This window comes from Eptatretus burgeri, chromosome 13 (genome assembly GCF_056783735.1).
Source record: "Eptatretus burgeri isolate ZD-2024b chromosome 13, Ebu_testis_v1, whole genome shotgun sequence".
In the NCBI taxonomy this organism is placed as follows: domain Eukaryota; kingdom Metazoa; phylum Chordata; class Myxini; order Myxiniformes; family Myxinidae; genus Eptatretus; species Eptatretus burgeri.
Window position 1 is genome coordinate 78,786,935 of NC_140973.1, and position 26,706 is coordinate 78,813,640.

Sequence of the window (26,706 nt, forward strand, 5' to 3'; positions counted from 1 at the left end):
TAAATAAGAAAGCATTAGGAGCTTTTGATGATAAAAGATATATTTTAGAGAATGGAATCAAGAGTATCCCTTATGGTTATAAGTATAAGTGTTCGGAGGCGTCTTTTCACTGATTTATAAATGATAGAACCAAGCAATAAGCAAACCAAAGAGTGGAGATGTAATCAACCTTGGTATTTAAATGGGAAACATAAAGAATGTGAGGATTATCAAAGAAGTCTTATTGAAGAAATAACCGGGGTAAAAGTAAATAAAACAAATAAGCGGATACATTTAATTACAAATAGGTTGGAGGATGTAAAGAAAAAAATTAATATCCTTGAATGGACTGAAAACGTTGATGGTTATCAATTGAACAATGGAAAAACAATTTACTACAATCTCAAAATAATATGTGGCTCAGGAGGTGGTTAAATAAGAGCATTAAGAGAAGTTTATCATTTCATTTCTGCTTAACAAAGACACTTATACCAAAAACCAAGTTCCAAGTTATTCTTTGTGAATATACTCCATGGAAATGAATGTAATAAGAAAATTAAGTTATTACCTAAAGTAGAACATGAACAAATATTCGTTGGTTCGCTCTTTGACTGGAATGAAAATATAAAAGGACTGTGATTATGTTGGGGGGAAGAAGTGCTTTAATCAGTAAGTCTCAATCTTTCATCATCTCAGTTTTACATTTGCTTGTATGGGACGGAAGGGGATAGGTGGGGAGAAAATGAGTGTCCTATTTTGGGCTTTTGGGGCTTGGGTCAGAAAGTTTTTCCCTTTTCCCCTTTCATTTGAATGGGCATCCCAGAAACCCCATTTATCATCTACTGATAAGAAATCCAGGAAGAAAAACCCCCTTAGGGCTCGACTTTTATTTATTTATTTGAATGCAATGAACAAACTTTGGTACATACCAGGTATTGAAGATTGTGAAATTTCATCAAAATTGTGTGTGTAGTTTCAGAGAAGTAGCAAAAATTTGTGAATGTACGGATGACATGTCATCCCATAAGCTCCCTGGAACGACGTTCCAGGTGAGCTAAAAACGAAAAAGCAAAACACAGCGTGAATGGTCTGGGGAACTTTGCTTCGAAGAACTAGTCGGAGAGTGTGCCACCCAGTCGTCCACGTGCACGGATCCCCGAACTGGAAGTGAATGTGAAAAGCAGGGTTAAAATGGTCACCAATTGGGGATTTTGAGGGTAGATTGTGTGTTGCATCTTGTTTCTAAAGGGGATATTGTGTTTTAAAAGGTTGGAGACCACTGGTATAGGTTGTTAAAAAAAAATTGAAGGGGGGCCTACACTTAGTATTTTCCCGGGGCTCATTTTTGCTCTTGGCGCCCCTGGGTGCAAACCAACTCTTCTGGCGGCATCCGATCAGTATGAAAATTCTTGAGGGTCATCAAGGGTTAAATTGGTCAACAGAAGAGAAATGATGACTTCATCGGTCACGTGGTTTGGCAGCCAGATTCAAAAATAAATAAATAAAACCTTCAAAAATCTTCTCCGAAACAGCTGAACAGATTGAGGCGAAACTTTACAGGTATGACCGCCTATCCATGAGGAACAGAAAGTTCCCCACCTATGATGTCATAGGTCACATGGTTTGGCAGCCATATTTGAATGAAGGGGAAAAATTTAATATTAATTAATTCTCTTGAACCACTGCATCAATTGATGTGAAACTCTCCAATTATGATCTGGAAGTAATGGGGAATATGTTTTAAATTTCAACCTGATTGGATACATAGTCTGGCAGCCAGAATTATTTAATTTGTTGAATCTGTACGTTTTTTTGAATGAGGGTCACTTGGCTGTGCCTGGATGGGTTTGAGTGTAGAGGAGTAGCAGTTGAAACCCGAATCATATCTCGGTTCCTCCTGATGACTTCATGTTTGTTTTTTGCTTGTTCAAGTTCCTTATGATGACTCAAATGCAAGACTGTACCCATTTGGTCTTCCATTTGATTTGAATTTAAGTTTTTAAAATCCTATTCTAAATTCAATTGAATAAAGAAGATGTAATGGATCAGGTGTCCGATGAAAGCGGGATTACAAATCGGGATGTCTTGGTGCCGGGTCATTACTGCCAGCAGTTATAAAGTGGCAGTTCTCGTGTAAAGAGTGTACATCGAAAACCGTTTAACGGAGGAAATTTAAACGTTACCACATGTTGCATGACCATTTGAGATGGCCCATATTACTTGGATGATGCACACTCCTTCAGAACTTAATGGTGAATTAAGCAAAGCCTAATGCCCAAAGATAATGTCACTTCCTCACGTTAGAAATTGGAATCATTGGAATCGCTTCAGTCTTAACTGTGCCCAGCTGGTGAAAAACAGAGGAGGATGAGGATGAGGATAATTATTTGGCGTTTTAACGATCTCTCAATTTATACGTTATCGATCTATTCTGGAGTCTTTATCAGCTTTGGTAGTTATGAAAACACTCGATAATGAGTATAAAATCTCCTTTGTAAAGGCTTCTGAAGGTACTCCACAGCAGACTATTCAAAGTATAATTTGTATATACTAGTGCATGCCCGTATGTGTGTGGCCGTACATGCAATAAAGTAAAATAAAAACGTTTAAACCGCGTGCCAGAAAAAACAAACACACAGGCCGTTCCTTCGCTCTCGGGTGGCCGTACGTGCAAAAAAAAACAAAAAAAAACTTTCAAACAACCACACAGGCCGTTCCTTCACTCTCGTAAACTACGACTGGATTGGGGCATTGTGTTTATCTATAAATGCGCATAAGAAATCGAGAAATTATTAGAATACAGTCAGTCATCACTATCCGGAAGTAGTGCATGCCCGTACAGAATGTTCATGTCGATAGATGTAATTACCAATTTGCCGCCACAAGAGGTGGCTCGCACCGAGTCCTCCTCAGGACGGCGCAGGGTATGTATTCTATGAATACCACATCGTTCTGGGGAGGTCGACTCATACACGAATGCTCTCCGAGCCCCAGGGTACATTTCCAAAACCGTAACAACATTTAGAGATTCAAGAGGCCTGTTTGTTACTTGAGGCGGCAGAAATTCACCAAGATTTGACTTCCGGGTGAATGTCACGTGACCAGCTAGGCCAGACAACTCGTTCTCAGATTCAAAGGCGGCAAGAGTTGAATACCCACGTGACCTGCGTGAGGAATGTACATAATCCGGGTGTGTGTGGTTCTTCAAATTACAACTCTTTCACCTCAAAGAATAACACCATGCTAGTAGAGGATTAATGGGGCTTCTGAGGCATCCATGCAAATGAATAGGGAAAACTCTATGAATTAAACCCCAAAAACCCCTAAACAGTAGACTGATTCCTCCCCCCCCGCCCCCATAGAAATGTATAGGCTAACCTTTCTGACTCAAGGCTAATTCGGTTAAAACAGGAGAATGATTTTCTCCCATACAAGCTCATGTTAAGCTGTCTCAAGACCTAAAAAAACCCACAGAAATGTATTGGGAAACCTTTCTGACTCGAGGTCAATCAGGACAAAACAGGAGAATGATTTTTTTTTCCCATTCAGCTCATGTTAAATTGTCTCAGGGTCAAAAAAAACAGCCCCCCCACACCCGCCCCCTCTGACTCTCGGTCCATGGGGTCAAAAGAAGAGATTGATCTCTGCCCCATTACTTACTGATTTCCTTTCATATTTTCATTCCATTCAAGGAGTGATCCAATAAATATTTGTCCATGTTCTATTCGAGGTAATAAATTAATTTTCCGATTACATTCATCACCATCGAGTATATTCACAAATATTATTTTAGAACTTAGTTCTTGGTTTATGTATCTTTGTTGAGCAGAAATAAAATGATTAACTTCTCTCAATGTTCTTGTTTGACCACCTCCTGATCCACATACCATTTTGAGATTGTAGTAAATTGTTTTTCCATTGTTCAATTGATAACCATCAAAGTTTTCAGTCCATTCAAGGATATTTATTTTTTCCTTTACATCCTCCAACCTATTTGGAATTAAATGTATCCGCTTATTTGTTTTATTTACTTTTACCCCGGTTATTTCTTCAATAAGACTTCTTTGATATTTCTCACATTTGTTATGTTTCCCATTTAAATACCAAGGTTGATTACATCTCCACTCTTTGGTTTGCTTATTGCTTGGTTCTATCATTTATAAATCAGTGAAAAGACGCCTCCGAACACTTATACTTATAACCATAAGGGATACTCTTGATTCCATTCTCTAAAATATATCTTTTATCATCAAAAGCTCCTAATGCTTTCTTATTTATCTCTTCTGTATATAATTGATGTTTATAACTTCTTATTGTATTCATTTTTCTGTACTCTTCCTTCTTTAAGGTTAAACAGTTGTAAGAATGTTTAAAGTTTATTGTTTCCTTGATTATATTTTTCTTTATTCCCTTTAGCTTCTTATCACATCTTTCAATGTTATTATTATCAATATACGTAAAAGCATAAGACTTTGATCTCAAACCCACAAATTCACTCATGACCTTTCCAACCAACTCATCCTTAAACTTACCAATAACTTTTTTATTCTTTAATGAAAACAACATACTATCAGACTTATAATTACTCGTATCATACATATCAATATTATCGATCATATCCTCATTTACATCACTTGTCTTAATTTCTAATATAAAACTATCTGTATCCATATATAACAATGAAACATTATCCTTGTACTTTAAGTTTAAATTATTATTGTAATAGTCATACATTAACGACTTTGACAAGTCAACAATTGATGTTCCGGTATAAATCGGTTTAGCCATTTCAATACTCTCTTTTTTTCAAATGAATAGCACAAAAGTTCTCTGAAAACACCTCCGCTCGTTCAAAATTTGGTCTATTAATTAACTTTGAAGCCCGTTTCCAAGATGTAGAAAATCTTTTGTTTTGCCGATTCCTAAAATTTCCATAGTCTTTCCAAATACAGCATGATTCATTAATTTATAAAAGTCCTTCTCAAAATCTGTTTTTGCTTCTGTTCTCCTTTTTGTATTAAAATCAATATATTTCTTTAACCAATGACTTTGTTTGAATTTCAAAATTCGATGAATTTTCCTCACTCTCAACCCAGCAGATAAATATTGTCTCAAATTCCTTTGATGTAAAACATAACTTTCTTTATCATTTAATGTTGCAAGTAGTTTTTCTGGAGATTTACCTTTTATATTAAATGACTTTTGGTAATCACTTAACCATTCTTTTCTTGGACTTTCTTTATCAGGGGCATAAGGTAGGTCTTTATGTTTGTTATGAAGTTCTTCTGGATATTTTAAATCAACCTCAAAATAATATCCAACTTCAGCTTCATCTACTTCTTTTTGAGAGGAGATAACAACGTCAAGTAAAACTTTCATAATGTTTTTCTTTAAACCATTTAAGTTTTCCATAAGGTAAAGATTGAGACATAGCCCACCCATACAAATTGTTAGCATCATAATACACCAGGTAAGAGTTGTTCTCATTCTTATTATAATCAGGAAGATATTTGTTATTTGCTTTTGCATATCTCTTGGAACATACTTGAGGTATTCCTCCTCTTTTAGCCTTCTCTATCATTAAAAGCATATATATATATATATATATATATATATATATATATATATATATATATATATATATATATATATATATATATATATATATATATCACTGATTAATTCCAAATTTTGTTTTGTCATTTTTAACATGGAACTCCAAGACAAGCCCGGGGCTGTGTAATAGTGAACGGGGTCTAATCCATAAGAATTTTTATTATGATAGACTGTTCTAAAAGTTTCAAACACATCAACCAATAACAATACATCAGTTTTAAGATACAAATCATGATATTCTCCAAGATTCTTTATATTAAACTTCTCCCAAACCTTTTTAGCTTGTGTATAATCTCTTTCGGAAATACGAGTTTTATTTAACTTTCCACAGAAACTTTCCCTTGAAGGAAGTTGTGTTTCTTTAAACTTCTCAAATGAATCCATATAGTCATACAGATATATTCCCTTTTGTGATAAGAGATCAATCCCTTCTTCATTTGAGAAATATGATTTAAGACTCGGAAAGTTTTTAATATTTGATGCTAAGTTAGATAATGGACTTGACATAAACTTGTATGTGTCAAGAAATCTAATATGGGTTATGGGGGATGTATGAATTGTTTTTGTGAATGAGATGTATTTTTGATCTGTGTTAGGAATGGCAGAAATATCTCCAGATATCTTTGAAAGTTTATTTATAAATAGATGTGTGTCATAGTGAGCGTTGTTGTGAAGAAAGACAGGAATAAAATTTGGAGGCTTGTAATTAAGATTACAATGGGAATGAGCTGGACCTCTATATTTACCAGTAAGATGACAGTGATCCCTAACCTTGACGTCTCCCTCAATTTTCTCCTCACAAATATGACAGATACTGTTCTTTCTAAATTCCCTTTTCTCTCCCTTTGTTAATGACATTGGTTTATAGGTTTTCACCATTATTTCTCTTAGTCTTATACAGTCTTTTTCCCATCGTCTTACAAACTCCTTTGAGGCATCTTCTCCTCTATAAAGTTGTAACTTGTTGTATTCATCACCAACAGCTGATTTGATATAATAACAGAAAACCCAAGGAGTATGTTTTTGATATTTATTTGTGTATGATTTATTTGGATTTGGAGAAACAGTATCTATCTTTTCAAGGATACTTTCAAAATCAGCATATGTCATAAACAGATGTTTTATAGATTTGTTAAAATCTTTGAATGATATGCTTGAACCTGCTTTTGGTAAATTGATTACGGTTGATTTATGATTACTACAATATTTTGAATGTTGATTTAATCGTTCTTTTGTGTGAAAGGAGTTGAGACATCTCTTACAAGGATATGTTTTACATTTTCTCTTGTATAGTTGTGATTTGGTTAATCTTGATAAATTTTTGATGAAAGCATAATGTGATTTTTCCTTTGAAGTATGGTGGAGAAGTTCAATGTGTGTTTCATCATTTTTATAGTAGTTTGAAATTTTTAATATCTGAACTTTGTTTGTATCCGTTAATCCATATACATTAACAGATAGATTATTCATTTTCTCAAATTGAGGAGTATCTCTCAATGACATTGAAAACTTTAAATCTTTAACATGTAATGTATTCTCGTATTTCTTATAATGTTCAACCCTTTCAGGATTCGATTGTGGAGGATGTAAGTGAGCAAGAACAGAACATAGAAAACATTTATTATCTTTGTTTTGAATATTAACAACCGCTTTGTTAAGTTTTATCTCTTTTGGTAAATCAATATAAGAAGAAGCTTGGAGAGGATCTGATTTTAAGATGTGTAGATGTAAAAAGATTATTTTTGTGATAGTAAATCCACTACCTACTACAGTGTTATCAACATCTTGTTCTTGTCTCTGGAGATCATCGTAAACATTACATCTCACATAATCTTGAAATGATGAGAAAAAGTGAGGGTTTGTCCTCATAGGGAGTAGTTTCATCGTCTTGTCTTACCATTTTCAATTTTACTCCCATATAACACTTAAAAGTTTTCATTTCACTTAATGTGTTTTTAATTATAGTTTCAATACTTTGTATAACCATATCAACAGCTTCCATGATTGAAGATGGTCCAGGGTCTTGAAAACGAAACAATCTTATTTTTATATGCTCTTTAAATGCCCCATCAGTGTTTTCAATGGAGAATTTAGCTTCCCTTTCTTCATTGTTCTGGTGTTTGCGTGATTGAAGGTGTTTATGATAAAAAAAATTTAAGAATATCATTTTCACATCTATCACAATGTTTTGTTTCTTAGTCAAGTGGAGATATTTGTTTGAAAAGATTGAATGTGTGTTTGTTGGTTTGAAGGTGTTTTTTCATAATATTTATATTTGTGATTGCAAACATCGCAGTACATTGTATTTACCATATTTATATAATTAAACTTTGCTTAAAATAAAATATTCTTGATGAAAATTTTGTTTAATTTATAGGTGAATCTGTGCTTAAAACCATTTTATCCTACAACTTTTTTCACTTAATAAATACAATGTATCAAGACACAAAAGACAAGTTTCAATCAATCTCTTCATTTGTAAAAGATAATGAGAAATATGTCGAGGATGTAAAATTGAACAAAGACAAATATAACAACGATTGGATAAAAACAAATATGGTGAATAATATGAGTTCTTCGATTTCCTTCAGTGGAAGGGCTTTTAGTATGTCTGGAAGAACATCAATTAAAGTATCTCAAACAAAAGTTTCTCGTCTCCTTCTGGTAATATATTCAAAACTAGAAAAAGCAATGAAACAAGAAAAAGTATCAAAAAATAAAAACCTTATGGATGAAGCTTTAGAAAGAAAAGATCAGACCATCTGCACTATGCAAGGAGAAATTTGTATTTTTTTCAACAACCCTAAATATATAAATCCTGATGAAATAAAGGATGTTAATATATCTGGTGAAATGACATTTCGTTCAATAGTAGTTAAGGATCATTTTAAAATTACCTTTATTATAAAAAATGTAGTAGTTGAATCTGTTAATGAATTTAAGTATATAGATATCGATGATAATGTTTTTCTACTAATTAAATACGAGTCATTATTCAAGTGAAGATTTTGAAGATTATGAGAGTAATTATGATACCGAGAGTTTGTGTTCAAACGACAATAATGATACTGAGAGTTTGTGTTCAAATGATAGTTATGAAAGTAGTTTTATAGATGATTGTGAAAGTACCGAAGATGAATTTCAGTTGAAGTAAAGTTTTACTTTATAAATATGAATAATTCACAAGATTTTGAGCCTCTTGAATTCCCTGATTCTCCATATGACAAATTTGAGAATTGTCCTGCATGTGATAGAGTGGGATTAAACACAGAGTCAAAAGCCTATAAACAATGTATATTCTGTGATTATCTTCTACTTAATGATAATAAAAAATATAAAAAGGAAAATCATTCTTTTAGATTTACACCAAAAATGAATTACTTTACAAGATTGATTTGAGAAATGAATGTAAAGTATGAGGGTGAAAACACACCTTTCCTTACAAGGGAAGAAACTGAACGTATTAGAGAAATGTTCAAAGGATTGTTGTTATATATTATTCACGATTGTCATTTTCAGGGAAATATCAACACAAGATATTGCATAAATAAAATAATGGATTATCTTGAAATTAAACCCGAGCTGAGGTTAAAATATAGAGTTTCTAAAAAAGTCAATAATAAATTAAAAAACCTGTTTTCCAAATATAAAATGAATGATTTTTTACCCATTTGGGAAAATAAGATAAAATTTAACAACCATAAAAATCTCCCAAATTCATTAAGATGTCTCATAGTTGTTTCAAGCGGATGTGGAAAAATCTGCTTACTTTTGAAGATGCTCCTGACTCCCAACTTTTTAGATTATGATAATTTAATAACTTTCACAAAGTCGAGTTTTCAACCTGAGTATCAACTACTCTCACAAGGTTTTAATGCTTGTCTTAAAAAAAGAAAATCTAATCGGTTTATTTAAACTTCAAAACAAACTAAATGATGACAACATTGAAGATATAATACAACTATTTTGTGATACACAGAGATATAAAAAGAAATGAAAACCGATAACTTGTATTCCTAGTGATAATACGGATGATATACCTTCTCCCCAAGATTAGGATAAATCAGAAAAGAACCTCGTTATCTTTGATGATTGTGTTAATGAGAGAAACCAAACGGTAATGGACAGCTACTACACAAGAGGGAGACATTCTTCTTGTAATTGTATTTATCTTCATCAATCATACTTTCAACTTCCTCGTCATTACTTCAGAAACAATGCTAATACTTTTATTTCATTCAAGTTAAACTCAGTAGATATAAACAATTTTTGGAGAGATATTTGTTCTACATTATGTAGTAAAAAGGAATTTGGGGATTACATGAAGCACACGACTGAAAAATATAAATATATTGTTGTGAAACAAGATGAGATATTAAGGGATATATTTTTTGTTTTATAAACAATTACATATATAAATGACAACTATTATTATAAATATTGTGGGTAAATCTGCTTCTGGAAAAAACTTTCATAAATCAAGGTTCTTGCATATAGTACAAATGAGAATATTGTAAATTTACTTTAATAACACCCCGTGATACGCATTGTATCAACATCAACTAGAGCAATAAGACCTGGAGAAGTAAAAGGTGAAGATGATCACTATATTTCAGTGGAGGAACATATGTGATTGAGGAATGAAGGTCAAATATTTGAGGAGGTTTCTCTTGGTACAACAAAATATTCACATTGTAAGAGTGAGTTAGAGACACTAAAATCTGGTGGTCTTGGGACATTAGAAACTAATCCAGAAGGAATGAGAAATTATTAAACATCTGAGTGGGGTTAAGATTTTATCATTCGGTTTTGATGTTAAAGAAAATCAACGCAGACGTATGAAAAGCAGAGATACAAGTATTAATGAAGAAGAAATTACAACTCGTATTAATGTTAATAAAGAATTTGATGAAATATTTAAAGAAAAGGATTTATTTGAACACATCTACTTTAATGATGAAGAGAAGGAAAATTTCCCTGTTGATCTTTACAATTCGTTAAATGATATTTTCCAATAAATAAATGGATGCGAAAGAAAGAGCAAGAAGATTTAAGGAACATCAAGAGTTGGTTTCAAAAGTTGTAAAACAACAGGAAGACATAAAGAAGAAACGCAGACAGAAACTAATGGGTGAAGAAGCATTTGAAAGAAAACAAGAAATTTTTTAAACCACTTTTAAAAACTTCCCAAGAAAAAATTATAGATGGTTCCACAGTTCCCACAATAGAATATACTCCTAAAAAACTTCAAATGTTAAAAGATTTCAGTCAAATGGCGGAGGAAGAATTAGAGCATATAGAAGAATTAGAATATGATGATGAAGGATTATTTCAACAACTGGAAGAGATTAATCAACCCCCTGATTATATTGTGAATGCTCTTCAAACCAATGAATATTCAGCAGATTCAAAAACCAAAGCAGGACTCATTCCAACAGAACAACTAGCAATATTTCATCTTGTTCAAGAAAATGTCAGGTCAGGTATGGGAGCATGTGCCAGAACAGCGCGTCGCTGCGTCCACTTTCCGCCGGTACTCCAGGGGCCTCCGTCTGGCCATCCCCCAGGCAGATGCCAGGCCCATCCCCATCTCCTTGAGATGATGGTCAACCTGCTGTAACCATGAGGCACGTGGTCGGCCCACTGGCCTCCTCCACTCATGAGGCTCCCTCGCTGAGAGAATCTGGTGAGCAGGATCAGCGTCAGGAAAACGAGCCACATGTCCATACAGCCGCAGCTGACGCTCACGGACTATGCAGGTAACAAATCTCATCCGAGTCTCTCTCAGCAACCGCTCGTTGGACACAAAATCCGACCAGCGATAGCCAAGGATTCTCCGAAGAGACCTGGTACCAAAGGAATTAAGTCTCCGTCTCAGATCCTTGGTCAAAGTCCAAGTCTCGCACCCATAGAGCAAGACTGGAAGTACCAAGGACCTGAAGACTCGGACTTTCGTCCTCCCGCACAGGTACCGGCAGCGCCACACCCCATGATCCAGTGAATCCATGACTCCCCAGGCCCGACCCAGACGTCTATTGACCTCCGGCTCACAACCTGCGGAGACATGAATATCACTGCCAAGGTAAGTGAATCTATCCACGACCTCAACATCCTCACCACAAACAGACACAGACAGGACAGCAGCATCCAAGATGTCACCGAAAGCCTGGATCTTTGTTTTGACCCAAGAAATCCGTAATCCCAACGGCTCAGACTCCTCATTCAGCACCTCGAGGGCCCCCAAGAGGATGTCTAAAGTCTCCGCAAAGATGACTGCATCATCTGCAAAATCAAGGTCCGAGATCTTGACATTGCCAAACGATGCACCGCAACTTGATCTCTCCGACATCCTCCCAAAAATCCAGTCCATACAAGTGCTGAAAAGTGTGGGGGCAAGTACACATCCCTGACGAACTCCAGTAACAACTGGAAATAAGTCAGAGGCGGTACCACCACACTTCACAGCACTCTCAGTACCAGAGTAGAGTTCAGACATCAGATCGATCAGTTTCGGTGGCACCCCACGAAGACCAAGAATCCTCCAGAGGACATCCCGATTCACTGAATCGAACGCTTTACAGAGATCAACATAGGCTGCAAGCAGCCCCTGCCGAAACTCTCGTCTGCGTTCAGTGAGGACACGAAGTGCAAGGATACGGTCAATCGTTGACCTCTTTGGTGTAAAGCCTGACTGCTCTGGACGCTGGTGCTCAAGCAGATGGTGGCGAACCCTATCAAGAATTATCCGAGCAAAGACCTTGCCCGGCACTGAGAGCAGCGTCACCCCTCGGTAGTTGTTGCAGTCTTGGCGATCACCCTTCCCTTTCCAGAGAGGGACAACAAGGCCCCTCTTCCAGTCAGTTGGGATGATGCCTGTGTTCCAGGCAGAGCACAAAACTGCATGCAACGACGCGAGTGCAGCATTTCCACCAGCCTTGAGAAGTTCGGCATGGATGCCACAGATCCCTGGAGCTTTGCCCCGTTTCAACTGGTTCACCGCAGCCCGTGTTTCCACAAGCGATGGTGGACCACAGTTGATTCGAGGGTCAGCAACAGGGATTGTAACACCCTTGACGTCCAACTCGACAGCTGGGGGATCAGCCTGGTACAACCGCTCGAAGTAACCGGCCCAGCGGGCCTTCACTTCAGACTCCTCTGTCAAGAGCCTACCACTCTCTGCTCGAACTGCAGTGCTCCGAGGGATGGGCTTGGATGAACGTAATGCGCGAATTCCCCTGTAAGCGGGACGAGAATCACCTGTCCACAGGTGATGCTCTACCCCCTCACAGATTCCTCGCACATAGGCCTCCTTGTCCACCCTCAGTGCACGTACAGTTTTACGCCTCAGCTCCCTGAACAGCTCAGCTCTGCCATTCAGCCTGGCCCTGCGACTCTGGTCAATGGTATCCAGTGTCCCTTGAGAGACAAAATTCTTCTTTGCCCTGCGGTGAACTCCAAGGCATCCACCGGCAACATCAAGGAAGGTGGTCTTGAAGGTGTTCCACAACTCTTCAGGACCCCCAAAGCACCCAGACCCCCCAAGTGTCCACTCAGCCTGTTCGCAAACTCCTCAGCTACTCTCTCATCCCTGAGCTTGGCAACATCCAGCCTAGGCTGGGATGGTACCATTCTCCAGGATTTAAGGTGCAGCTTTAGAGTTGCTACAACAAGCCTGTGGTCAGTATTGAGGAACTGAGCACTCCGGTAGACCCTGCAGTTCTGGATCATCCTCCAGCGACCGTCAATGAGGACATGGTCAATCTCCTTTGCCACACCGCCAGCGTTGGAATACCAAGTCCAGCGATGAGCTTGCGGGCGCTGAAACCATGAACCAGCCACCCTAAGTCCATGACTTCTTGCAAAGTCAAGGAACTTAGTGCTATTCTGGTTCATAGTTCCTGACCCATGGGGACCAACACGCACCTCATAACCATCCCTATCAGTTCCAGTCGATGCATTGAAATCCCCCAAGACTAGAAGTGTATCTCGTCTGGGGCACTGATCAACCACAGACTCGAGTGTGGCGTAGAATGTGTCCTTCACGGTAACATCACTCGCCTCAGTCGGAGCATAAATAGAGACCAGGGAAATGACACCTAAGGAGTGACGAATCCTTAATCTCATAATACGCTCGTTGACCGGTGTCAAGAAAAGGTATTGATATTTAATGATGAATTAAGGTTCTTGAGTTCTGCTCAACCTGCTGTTAAACTAACTCTGAGATTAATGTTTCTTCTCACAAAAGATGGAAGACAAGGTTCAACTGTGAGGGATGAATCAAAGTATTTTGATAAACCATTGGATAAGAAAAATAATGATGATAGAGTATATATTGATCTGCTGGACTCTCTTAATTATAGGGTTAGTCTTTCTGGTAAAAGTCAGAAGAATGAGAAGGAGAAACACATTATTCAGGTTTTAAGTATCCTTGGTTCAGGTGTTAATTTTCTTCCAAATGACCCATCACAATTAGTTAATAGACTGTTATTGTTGTTAGGTAGTAAGAAGGCTGGAAATAATTGTTTTAATGAAGCATCAGCCATTTTAGACCAGTTGATGAACATGAAAATAATTAATAAATACCAATATAAAGACATTTTATCTCACATTAAATAAGATGAGAAGCACAATCCTTAGTTTTAATTTCACAACAAGCGACCACACATCTTCATTCCCATACCCACTACAACTTGACACAACAAAAGAATATGAGGCGTCTTTATTGTCCATGGAAACTTATAATACCTTGTTTAATATCACTGAGAAAAATGACAAGTATAGTTATAATCCGGGAAGTGGATACAAAACGATAACAGTTTCACCCAGAGCATATGAGATTTCTCAAATATCTTCTGAAATTGTTCGTCTTATGAAAGAACAGGGTGATGATCCAAAAAATATTGTTATAGATATTCAAAAACATACTTCAAAGTCAACGATTAAACTTAGAAATAACTACAAGGTTGATTTCACAGTTGATAATTAATTTAGAGAGTTATTGGGTTTTTCCTCAAAAAAGATTGAAACTAATGGGACGTTTTACAGTGATAATGTTGTTCAAATATCCTCAGGAATAAATTCGGTATTAATTCACTGCGATTTGATTGATGGCGCTTACAATGATGGAATAAGAACAAATACAATATCTTCATTCAGCGCATACAAAACCTCAATTGGTTATAAATTCAATATGGAACCCAAAAATCTGGTTTATCTACCTGTGTCAGGAAAAACCATATACAGAGTAAATTTTACGATAACCGACCAAGATAATCGTATGATTTCTTTTAATGGAGAAATTATATCCATCAGAATTCACCTACGTGAAGTTTTCCAATAAATAAATACGATGGTTATTGTGAGGAAACACGAGTTGGGAAAATATAAAATAATTACAGGGGATGGGTTGTTCCTTTCCCCATACTACAAGGGTGAAGGTATGCATCTTGGTAGAGGATACTATAAACTTAAGAGACAAAGGGGTGTCGGGCATCAATTTAGAGGAGATGGGATAATTGATACTCTAATGCAGTGTTTCTCAACCAGGGTTTCCCAGAACCCTAGGGTTCCGCAAGAGGTCGCTAGGGGTTCCGCGAGAAAAAGTAATAAATAGGCTAATGTATTTTTGAGTCGTTTTTGTTTGAGTTAATATTCGTAATTTTACTATACACATATGGCATATTGTTGGAAACTCCTTGGCTAATATTTATTATAATAGAGGCTTCAACCTCTTGTAGTATTTACAATTATAACAACCATAGGGAATGTATTTAACGATGTCTATATGGCGTCAGCGTGAAACCGCCCTCACTGGTTAAGGCCTGGTGGTCACACCTTGACGTTTTAGCCAGCGATGGCAACGTATTAAAATGTATGTAAAACGCTGGCTTACGTTGAACTTTTGATGTTTTTTTTTTAAAGATTCGGACGTATTCATAGCGACTTGGTCTTATGTATAACACATTAGTAATGGACACAGAACGTTTCATTGTGTTATAGATAACTTATACCAACGAATGCTGAACCTGTTGTCGGCCTACACAACCGATGCCCAACGATAGTCTAACTTAGGCATAGCGCGTTGCACGCATCGCCGACGATTTCGTGACGTAGCCTATTAAAAGGCTGACACACAACGATTCGAATCATAACTGCCGTAGAAATGGAAGTGACAACATCGCGGTCACACCTTGGCGATCTTGCCAGCGTATGCCGACCTAAGAAAAATGTGTCTAAAACGTTGGGGCACGTCAAATACGGTATGAGTAAGTTTGGTATACGTGAGTAGAACGCTAAAGTACGCTATCATACGTCGTAGTAAGTAGAGTACGTCAAGAAATTTTAAACATGTTCAAAAATTTTGGACGTACTCGGCGTATGACACACGTTCTGCATGCGATGGGGATAAGTTTTACACATGATATGTGGACGCTTACACACGTCCACAAACGCTACTTATAAGCTACTCATAAGTCGAAACACGTCGCGGTAATGTCTTTTTTACGCGAAACTTATTTCTAACTTATGTTTGACGTGCTTTGAACCAATTCTTTACGTAGTCCCAACACACATCGACGTATGTAGACGTATTCCAATGATGTCTTCCGGTCGACAAAAAAAATAAATGAACGTGTTTCTAGCTTACAACTGCCATATAAAGACGTGTTCCCAGCGGTTTTGGGAATTGGTATATAAAAATGCTGCTCATAAAAGGGGAACCCAACAGTGTTTTCGAGTCCTTTTTGAGTCGATGTCCATGTCAGCAGTAACAGTATTAGTATTAGTATTAGCAGTAGTAGGTGAGTGTGAGGGGGAGGGTGTGGGTTATGATGGATCGTCCTTGCGTCTGCGTGTCCACGGGTAGGAGACATCTTTTCACCATTGTTCGAAGTTCTTCGCGGCTAATTTTTTATGGGGCTTTTTCAACAATGAGCTATAGCTTGTTTTTACGATTTAGGTCTATTCATAACGGGTTAGACAAATGCACAATGAACTAATAATGTGCATAGAGCGCTTTGATTACTTATAGATACGATATACCAACGAATAATTATCGTGAAGCCGGCGTTGACAAACTATGCCCAACGATAGCCTAACTTATCCATATTGTGCGGCAGTTTATCTTTGCCGGTGACGTAGGGTTTTCTATTCATAGGCTGCCACTCAACGATTTAAATGGCTGCATCTCCACTATTGAAAGTACAAGCTTGCGCTCAACAATTGGATTTTTTTTACACTCAATGACTTTTAAACGGTACCACTCAGCTATTTTCATTGTTTACAATGAACGATTTAAATTGCTGTCACTCGCCTTTGTTTTTTGACGCTGGGATTTTGAAATTTGAAGCGTTTCTTCTGAACGTGTTAAAACGCTCAAACTCGACTATTTTAAATAGACGCTGCCGATGGACAATTGGAATCATAGCCAAGCTAGACATCGAAGTGTGAACATCCTCGTCATGCCGAAGAAAAGTTTGAAGAATGCTGCAAATAAGTGTCCTGGCCGTGGCCGTGGACGCTGACGCAAGGACGATCCATTATACCGACGTCTTTCAGCCTATGAGTAACTTAAAAGTAACGTCTGTCGATGTGTGGCAACGATCGCGTAACGTGCCAACACATTAATCATAGGTTAGAAATAAGTTTCGGGTACGCTAAATATTACCTCGGCGTGTCTCAACTTATGATTAACTTACAAGTAGCATGTGTTGACGTCTGTCAACGATCGCAGACCGTGCATACAACTTGTGGCCAGCGTAGCGGAACGTGTGAGTCATACGCCGGCATATGTCGTGAAATTTCAAGCATGAAAAAATTTGAGAACAACCAAAAAGTACAACGTTTAAAGCCAGCGTACTACGACGTATGGCAGTGTTTTTCAGCATGCTCTCAATGTTATCAAAACTTACCCATAACGTATTCAACGTGTGCCAGCGTTTTAGAAAAATTCAAAAATCGGCATACGTTGGCTAAAACGTCAAGGTGTGACCGGGCCTTTAGTGGACGTCCTGTACGCGGCGGATTCGTGTATCATTGAGTGACTGACTTAAGTACGGGACGCATGCACGGTGTCCATCTATCTTCTCTGTGATTCCTAGCGCGACGTCCGTCTCCGTCTCCGTCTCCGTCTCCCTCTCCCTCTCCCTCTCCCTCTCCCTCTCCCTCTCCCTCTCCCTCTCCCTCTCTCTCTCTCTCTCTCTCTCTCTCTCTCTCTCTCTCTCTCTCTCTCTCTCTCTCTCTCTAGGTTAGTTCTTCTGTGTACCTTTATTGCTTCAGCTTTATTTGTTTAAGTTTTGTTTATCAAGTAACATGAGGTGTGTTTTTTAATTGTCAGACTCGGGGTTGATGTATATTTTGTACATGTATATTTTTTGTGTGTGTTTACAGATGTTTTTTTGTGAATTAAAACCTCGGTGTGAGGTCTCATAAACGAGCAGTATGTTTTTTTTTTCATTGCTAATAAATTTGACAAAAAGGGGGTCATTTTTTCCTTAAACCAGGTATCCGAAAAAAATATATTATATTTACCACGTGAACTACGATAAAAATATAAAAGAGCTAGATATTAATATTGGTATATAATAATTTTTATGCAGGGGTTCCCTGAGACATGAAAACTATTTCAAGGGTTCCACAAGGGTAAAAAGGTTGAGAAACGCTGCTCTAATGGGTATCGGTTCAACTATTCTTAAACATAAAGACCTCATTGGTTCAACTGCTTCTGCTGTGGGAAATGTATCGGTGCTATAAAGAGTATAAAAGATGCCCAAAAAGAATCTCATAAATTACAAGCAACAAAATAAATTAAGAAAGGCAAAACTCAGTTGTATCCCCAAGAATGACAGAAAATAATTCAAATATTTGTGTCAGGGTTCCAAAAGTTTTAACATCATTTTTCCAAAATAAATACAAGTATGGAAGTAATTGATCGTGTCTATGATTTGGATGACACCATCGTCATCTCAAACTCCACTAAAAAAGAAGATTACTTCAAGGTAAATGCAATAACTGGAACAGACTGGAATGCAAATGGAACAAAAAGTTTTGAAATGAAATCAACAAATTTATTTGAATCAAGCCGAAAGTTTCTTGTTGTGTAAATTTACATTCACTGAGGCTGCGAATAACACAAACGTTTAGAATACTAGTGCGAGGAAAATGAAACACCCTTCACCAAATAACAGGAAAATATGATTTTTATTGACTTTTGAACATTTTCCTGAAATTTAAGGACATTTAAGTACTTAAATTGTACAACTCAGATATGTTGGACTTTTATGGGTTTTAAGGACCCATACGAACCACTTGAATGGAGTGAAAATATAAAAGGAAATCAGTAAGTAATGGGGCAGAGATCAATCTCTTCTTTTGACCTGATGGGCTGAGAGTCAGAGGGGGTGGGGGTAGGGTTTTTTGGACCCTGAGACAATTTAACATGAGCTGAATGGGAAAAAAATAATTCTCCCGTTTTGTCCTGATTGACCTCGAGTCAGAAAGGTTTCCCAATACATTACTATGGGTTTTTTTTTTAGGTCTTGAGACAGCTTAACATGAGCTTGTATGGGAGAAAATCATTCTCCAGTTTTAACCGAATTAAGCCTTGAGTCAGAAAGGTTAGCCTATACATTTCTATGGGGGGGGGGGGGGGGAGGAATCGGTCTCCTGTTTAGGGGTTTTCGGGGTTTAATTCATAGAGTTTACCCCGTTTTCCCCATTCATTTGCATGGATGCCTCAGAAGCCCCATTAATCCTCTACTCGAACTGCACTGTCCTGAAGATGATTTTATCAAAAAGAAAGAAAGAAAACAAAATTGCTTTAGAAACTTTATTCACCATTTTATATTCCTCACTTCAGTGTTAGCAATTCTGTCGAAATCATTCTTTGAAAATCCAAGGGGACACGGTCGTGAGCATGAAAATCCAAGAGAAATGGACGCAGCCAAAGGTTATTGCAAGAACCACACCCCTACCCTAAAATAGCCAGCAAACGGATATGACGTCACAAAGCTCCGTGACTCACGTTTCATTGATACCGAGTTTCGTTGTGATTTATGAATAAAGTGTCAGCTTCATCCACTGCAAAAATAAACGTGAACGTTAATGAACTTTGAGTAGAGCAGACAGCACAAAAAAATACTTTATTTTTAAATCACACGCTCACTAGTTATTACTAAACATCGGGTCATTGTTTGCTGATGTAATAAATCACCTCCAATTGTGACGGTGCTTTTACCTCTTTCTTGGTGAGGTGTATCTCCTTTGTGTCTGGAGACAAAACGCTAAATATACCTGTTGGACAAGAGAGAGCGGGGAACAGTAAGTAGGTTTGAACAGTCAGTAACCGATACAGCAGAACACAATTAAGCGGATCTCAATGACAAGTGACCATTACGAAAGCTATGGTGAGTTCTCAGGAGGGTAGGGGGGACAAGATAGAGAGCAGAACAAAGTAAAGGGAGGGAAGTGGGATGTACTCGGTGTTCCTGAACAAAGTAATCACGTCGACTAATTGGAGAGACCCTACTAATTGGAGAGAACTTGCGTGACATGTGTTGGTGTTAATGGCTGTCTTTCAGAAACACCATTCAGAAACCGTTGGATATCTCTTACCAATCAAGCTCTCCAGGCGAAGCATACAGCAGATGTAGTCCTGGAAGCTGATGCAGTGATTCTCGTCGCCATATCGTATTATTATGAGGCCGTGTACCTCATTGCTGAGAGCTAATCCTGCACGACAGGACATTTCATGGAAATCGGGTCACGACCATTTGGAAACACATGGAGATGGCCGATAAAATAATGACGTTTTCAAACTTTGCTTCCGTTCATTGCCTTCAAAGGAACTTTTCATTAAAACAAGTCAACGGGGGGGGGGGGGGGGAGGGGGTCATGTGCACGCTTGCACATTAAACACATACCAAGGAATTAATGACCATATGGAAAATATATTCGTGTATATGTTTGGATGCTTTATGAATTTTGCACCTGATGTCCAGTGAATCATGGATCTGACTGCACACCTGGTATAAGATGATATTGACGCACAAAGCCCAGGTAGCCGAGGGTAAGGTGGAATCGGCACAGTCCTTCAGGGAGTCTCCATTTCCAGATTTTATATTTCCAGTAGATTAGTAGTTTGCCTTCATGTTGTTCTTAAATTAATGGTTCATGGTCGAGTTCAAACAGTGCAAAGGGCTTTTGGAGCCATCATGTGTTGAACATAAAAGGTGAGGATTGGGGTAGAGGGGGCTGCAGGTAAAAGGTGAAAGATTCATTCACGGATGGAAAAAATAAAAACTGCATTAACCCATACGAGAAACACCCTCCCCCTTCGGGAGCAGCTTGGGAGGAGGGGATGGAGGGGTTGGGGGAAGAGGATGGTTGGGGAGGTGGGGTCAGTATATTATTACGAATTTCGAATTCGATTGCACGCAACATACAGGTTCCTTTAGTCAGCTATGTCGATAAGTGCTTGTTCCCTAAATAGCTCACCTTCCATTGTTTAAATGTTCAGAAATCGATTAGATGCGCTGCAGATCAATTTAATAGTTAAGGAACGAAACAATGGAGACGTCCCTCCCCCTCTTCTGTGAAGAGGAAGAAAACCCCTGCTGTCCCGTGACTCATGATGTCAACAACTCCCTCCCACCCGTGGCTGAGCGGAGGATGGAGCACGAGGGCATGAGTCATGAATCACGCCGGGAGCGGGGGAAGGGCGGGGAGAAGGATAAGAGGAGATCTTTTCTTTTGTTCGGGAGAGGAGTTGGAGAATGGAGTAGAGAGTAGTCGTTCAGCAGACCTTCGGGTCCTGTTTGGCTTGGGTTAGGGTTGAGGCCTTCAGAAGCTTTTTGCTTCAGCTGGCTCAGTGAGCTTCAGCTTCTGCTTGGCTCGGGAGAGCTTTTTGTTTCAAGCTGCCCTGTTTGGAAGAAAGTTAAGCCGGTTGCTCGGCTCGAGCTGCGAGTGGTGGCTTCTTCTTCTTCTTCTTCTTGGTTCGTGGAGCTCTTTGTTCTCCATTTTAGTTCCCGGCTTGGTGCGACTCATCGACCTCTTCTTGGAGGTGGTTCCTCGGGGAAGCGACGCAGATGGGAAGGATTGGCGCCTCGTCTCACCAGCAGGTGTTGAGAAGCGCGGGAGGATTCGCGGGAGCTCGGGAAGGATCGCAGCTCACGGCGATTTGATCCAGCTTGCTCTTGCTGGAGCCCGAGTCCGAACAACTTGAAGACCACACGAGGTGGAGAGGTTCGAGATAGGTTCTGAGTTTCAGCTCACCTGTCCTCCGAGCTGGAGCTCGTTATTAAAGGCCTCTGCCACCATTTTGTGTGTGTGTGTGTGTGTGTGTGTGTGTGTGTGTGTGTGTGTGTGTGTGTGTGCGCGCGCGCGCGCGTACGTGTGTCCGTGGGCCCGTCTAATAAGTAGGAACTGCCGTTAAGTGCAAGTGACTGTACATAATGAGTAGACCGTTGTAGTTATTTTGTCATGCTTTTGTTGCTTGTTTAATTGCATACGTGCTTTATTATAAAAAATGTCCTTGTGTGAATGTAAACCTGTTCGTTGCTTCGATTCCCTCATTGAGCTGCCATCTTGCACTCAGAATATAGTTGGTTTTTAAATAGCCGGTTAAGTGATCGGGTCCAACGGGACCGCGCGATAATACCCCGCTCGGTTATCCCAAAAGGAAGCGAGCTGCTTAAGCGGCTCGTTTCCAAGTGGTCCCGTTGAGGTACAATCTCTCGGTAACCTACCCACGCGAATAATTAGGTAAATCGAAGATTTGGCGATCGGACCCTGTAGCGTAGGTAGAGTGCGGACAAGGTTGTGGTGTGGTTAAAAACACACCCGTGGCTGGTTTCCGGCGTTGATCCGGAAGCCGCGACTGGATTGTCCGTTTGGTGGGCGAAGCTACCGCTAATGGTTAAACACGGACGTTCGCACGCCGACGGGCGGGAAGTTTACAACACTGGTGTCAGGGTGTGGGATTCGAATCCATCCCACCTCCAACTAAATTAACGGGAATCGGATCAGGGGTGTGTGGAGCGACCCTCGATTCCCATCAAATTGCGAGCATTTAAAAATTATTCCGATAAGCAAGATGGCGGTTCAAGGCGAACGGGAGCAGGGTGGCTTAGAAATAGATGTATTGTTAGAGTCTATGGCCCAGGACGAAAGCTCCGTTATGCAGGTTGAACATCCCCCACAAACGAACCCAGAACCCGAAATGGGGCGGAGGCCACGGTGGACGACACCCCCCCTCCCCTCCTCCGTCAAGGTCCCTCCCCATTCCCCAGCGAAACCGAGACCAATAATGGCGGATCAGCACTGCTTGAGCCATCGGTCGTCGCACAGATGGTGGAAATGATCGCGCAACAAATGAAAAACATAATGGATACGAATATGCAACAAATAAACAGCAAGATGGAAACAAACACAAATGAAATAAAAACAAATGCGTGCAGGATGGAAAATAAAATAGATGGCATGAATAAAAAGATGGATGGCTTGAATATCAATATGGATGGGAATATGCAACAACTGCGGGGTGAAATGCGGCGCGTGGGGCGATGCCTGCAGGCGGGCATAATGGCGGCGCCACGTGCTGGAGCGAGCGAGCTGAGGGGGAGTGTGGACTGTGTCGGCCCCGCGGTGGAGGACAAAGTAATACGGGGGACGTGTAAGACGAGACTCGTGCAGGTGACAGAGAAAGTGACGGTGACACAGAGGGAAAAATTAAATGGGATGACGGAGACGTGTACGGCAAAACACGTAGAGACGACGGAAATAATAAAAGGAATAATAGAGACACGGGAGGTAGAAACTGTAGAGGAGAGACTACACGATAAACACGAAAGTAAAGACGAGCACACACACATGGAGGTAGTGGAGGACGATGAGGGGGAGCACGGGGAATGTCTCATGACCCGGTGCAAGCAGCCGGATAGCCTCCTTCAGGAATGGAGGGAGACGCTATGCTCCTTTGAAGCGGATCTCGACCAGGTGGGTCCAGTCGAGCTTTGCGAGGTAGAGGGGGCGAGTGCTGTTGACGGGTGCACACAAAGCTTGCGGGGTATGAAGGCCCTGGGAACCTTTGTGGTGACGCGATTCCCCATTGTAAATGTCCCGGTGTGTGTGTTCACGAGTGTGGCGAAATGTGTGCTGAAACGCGCGCATGGCGTGGGCGAAAGGTTGTGTGTGAAAGGGACTGCGTGTGTGAGTGATATGGTGTGCCTGGTAGCGAGTGTGCCGAAATGCATGCCTTCCAGCATGCCGTGTGTAAAGGAAACACCGAATGTGGAAGGAACAGAGTGTGCAAGGGAAACAGCGTGTGTTGTTTCAAATTGTGTGAGAGAAACACCGAGGGTGGAAGGAACAGCGTGTGTGAGAGAGACAGCGTGTGTGAGGTCGCTGTATGTGAGGGAGATGGCAGTTGGCATGCGCGAACATGCAACCGCATGTCCCAGTGTGAATGTCATGTCGAGGTGTGTGAGCGTCGTGGCACGTGGGAGTTTGTGCGCGAGAGTGCGACAGAGACGGTGGACAAAGGCTGAGTAGCGGCCGTAGCTATTTTGGGGACCGTGCCGGGTTTGCACGGCAGCACGCGCGGGGTCCGTGCCGTGCAACGCACAAGGCCACCGCATGCGCGCCTGCGGGAGTGAAGCCCGGTCCGTAAACGCACGCGGACGGACAGAAGGTAGGCTGGATAATGGATTTGGACCGGATGGGTTCTGCAGGCGGGCATGTGTGTGAAGCTCCGACGAGCAGAGCACATGTGTTCGCGTGGGGAACCCCTCGAAACGAGAGGCTTGTTTTTGATGCGCAGGGTGACGTCGTGGCTGCAGGGTTGGAATCCGGCAGAAGGGAAATCCCTGCCGAATGGTACCGTCCAAGGAGGGACGAGATGCGCGAACAGCTGCCATGACGTCACGGGGAAAGGAGCACAGGTTGCGAGTTTCCGCGCTGGTGTGTGCAGAAAAAAGAAAAAGCAAGCCTCGCCACTTCGAGTGGACACGAGCCCCAGGCAGGGGGTGGAAGACCCCCCTGTCAGGGGGGGCACAGGAAGTACTAGTAAGGGGGATTGGTTAGCGAAAGTTAGACCGGCTTCATGGGGCAGGGACAAGGCCTCATGGAGCCCGTGGAATGGATTAGGTAGAGGGATTTCAGTTTAGATTTAGGAAATGGGAATTTTTTGGATTTTTGGAGACATGGACAGACTGGAAATGTGTAGTGGAGAGGTAGCCTAGCTACGTAGAGTAAATGGAACGTGCATGAGTTTTAAGGGATGACGAGGGAGCACGAGTTCGTCAGGGGATTTAGTTTGAGGATGGCAGTATAGAGTGTTGGTGTGAGTTGCGAAATGGAAAATCTGTGAGGAATGAGTGTGGGACAGTGGGCCCAAGTGTGTGAGTGGAGCGAATGTGGTATGCATGGTGCGATGACTGATTGGGGGGAGGAGTGATTCCCACCCAAGGGACCCCGGGGTCAGTTTAATGTTAGCTAGTGGATTAGTTAAATTTACTAAGAGGAGGTCGTTTTGTTGTTGGTGTCGAGAGAAGGCACGAAACCCGTTTGGAGGGGTGCAAGAGTTCATGGACCGACTGGGAGCGTGGCTGTGGAAAGTTGAGTATTTGTTTAGTGGGCACCCCCGGGCACTGGACTAGTCGGCCAAGGGCCCAAGAGGGGCCGGGATAGTGTAGTGGGCACGGGCGACCCGTCGGAAACGGGACCTGTAGCGCCAGAATGCCACGGGGGCAGTGTAGTGGGCACGGGCGACCCTCGGAAAGGGACCCGGGGCATCAACACACCACGTGGGCATCGGAGGGGGGCAATGCCAGAGAGGCCAACCCCCTGCGTTTATAGGGAGCAGCTCGGCTCAGAGGCAGCCTGTGGGCCTGGGGGTGCCATGGTTAGAGTTCGGCAGAGGGGGAGTTCCTGCCAGTTGAGCCACGCTGCCCAGCCAAGAAATTGTGCGAGGGCACGAATGAAAATTTGAGGGCAAGGCCCAAATTTATAATGGACACCAACACAGGCAACGGGAATCATTGTTTTTAGAACCAATAGTTTTAAAGTGTGAGGCATTTTTTGAAAGCCCTGGGGTAGTTTCAGGTTAATGAATGTTAGGGTAGATAGGAGATGTACCCCTTCACACCATCCATCCCTTCGCTCGTTGTAGGCCGCTGGACTCACCTTGGTAGATCGCTGAACTCTGAGGAGGCCATTCTGAGGCTTCGTTGGGCCTCGAGACAGGACGCTAGTCTCTCCCTATTCCCCTCCAGAGAGGGAACATAGGGGTTGGGAGTAGGCTAGGTGGCCATGATAGGCTAGCCGGACAATGACGATAAAGGGGGTTAGGGAGACAATTAATAAAGGGAAATAAAAATAAAGAGGGGCAAAATTTTGTTGTGTTTTGTGACAAATTAAGGGAATGGGTATGGACAGAGACAGGCAAAGGCGATAGAGTTGGGGGAGACAGTAAGCTAGGTACGAGCCCGCCTTCAGAGCGGCCGGCACCACTGCACTCCCTCCGGACCTGATGGAACCACACCAGAGGCCGGCCAGCATCATTGCCGGCCTGTTGTGCTGCAGCCGCCTGTTCTGCATGGACTTGTCTTGCCATGCCTCGTTTGCCTGCCTCTGCCATGACCCCATGCCTGCTAGCCCTTGTTTGCATTTGCCCCTGTGTCCATCCATCACCATGTGCGCCAGGAACATCCAGTTTTGCAAGGACTGCCCTGCAGGCAGCCCGTGCATCCATCATGCTCATTTGTGTTTTGCGACCATCTCCATCCACTCCCCTGCACCAATGACTTTGTAATGACTTTTACCTTTTCCCTTTCACAGATCACAGGTCCTGGGCCATGTTTAAGTAATGGATAAGTTGAGTGAAAATTGTAAATACGTGGAACCTCACCTGCATGTTTGTTTTAGCGCCGGCAATTTTAGTTAAGTTGTCCGAATGAGTCTGAGAGTTTGTTTAGTTTGTTACGCAGCGCATTAGGTTATTTATTTTTGGGACACGTATAAAGAAATGTCGCACTCAGGGATCCAAAGGTAGAACATACTAGGGGAAAACTTACACATGCTGGTCACACGAAAATTTGACGACTCGAGATGAGTCTG

At 40.9% G+C, this 26,706-nt stretch overlaps 1 protein-coding gene across 4 annotated transcripts in view; it reads right to left on the bottom strand.

The window, feature by feature from the left end:
* Positions 1–19,357: 19,357 nt before the first annotated feature.
* LOC147014876 (calpain-1 catalytic subunit-like) overlaps positions 19,358–26,706 on the bottom strand; it is a 181,907-nt gene continuing 174,558 nt past the window's right edge. For all 4 annotated transcript variants that reach the window (XM_085853294.1, XM_085853293.1, XM_085853295.1 and 1 more), the window contains 3 exons: positions 20,206–20,322; positions 19,829–19,884; positions 19,358–19,671 (listed from right to left, as the gene is read on the bottom strand). In XM_085853294.1, coding sequence (XP_085709420.1) covers positions 19,645–19,671; positions 19,829–19,884; positions 20,206–20,322 — 200 coding nt within the window. In that variant the 3' untranslated portion in view covers positions 19,358–19,644. The remainder of the gene's footprint in view (positions 19,672–19,828; positions 19,885–20,205; positions 20,323–26,706) is intronic.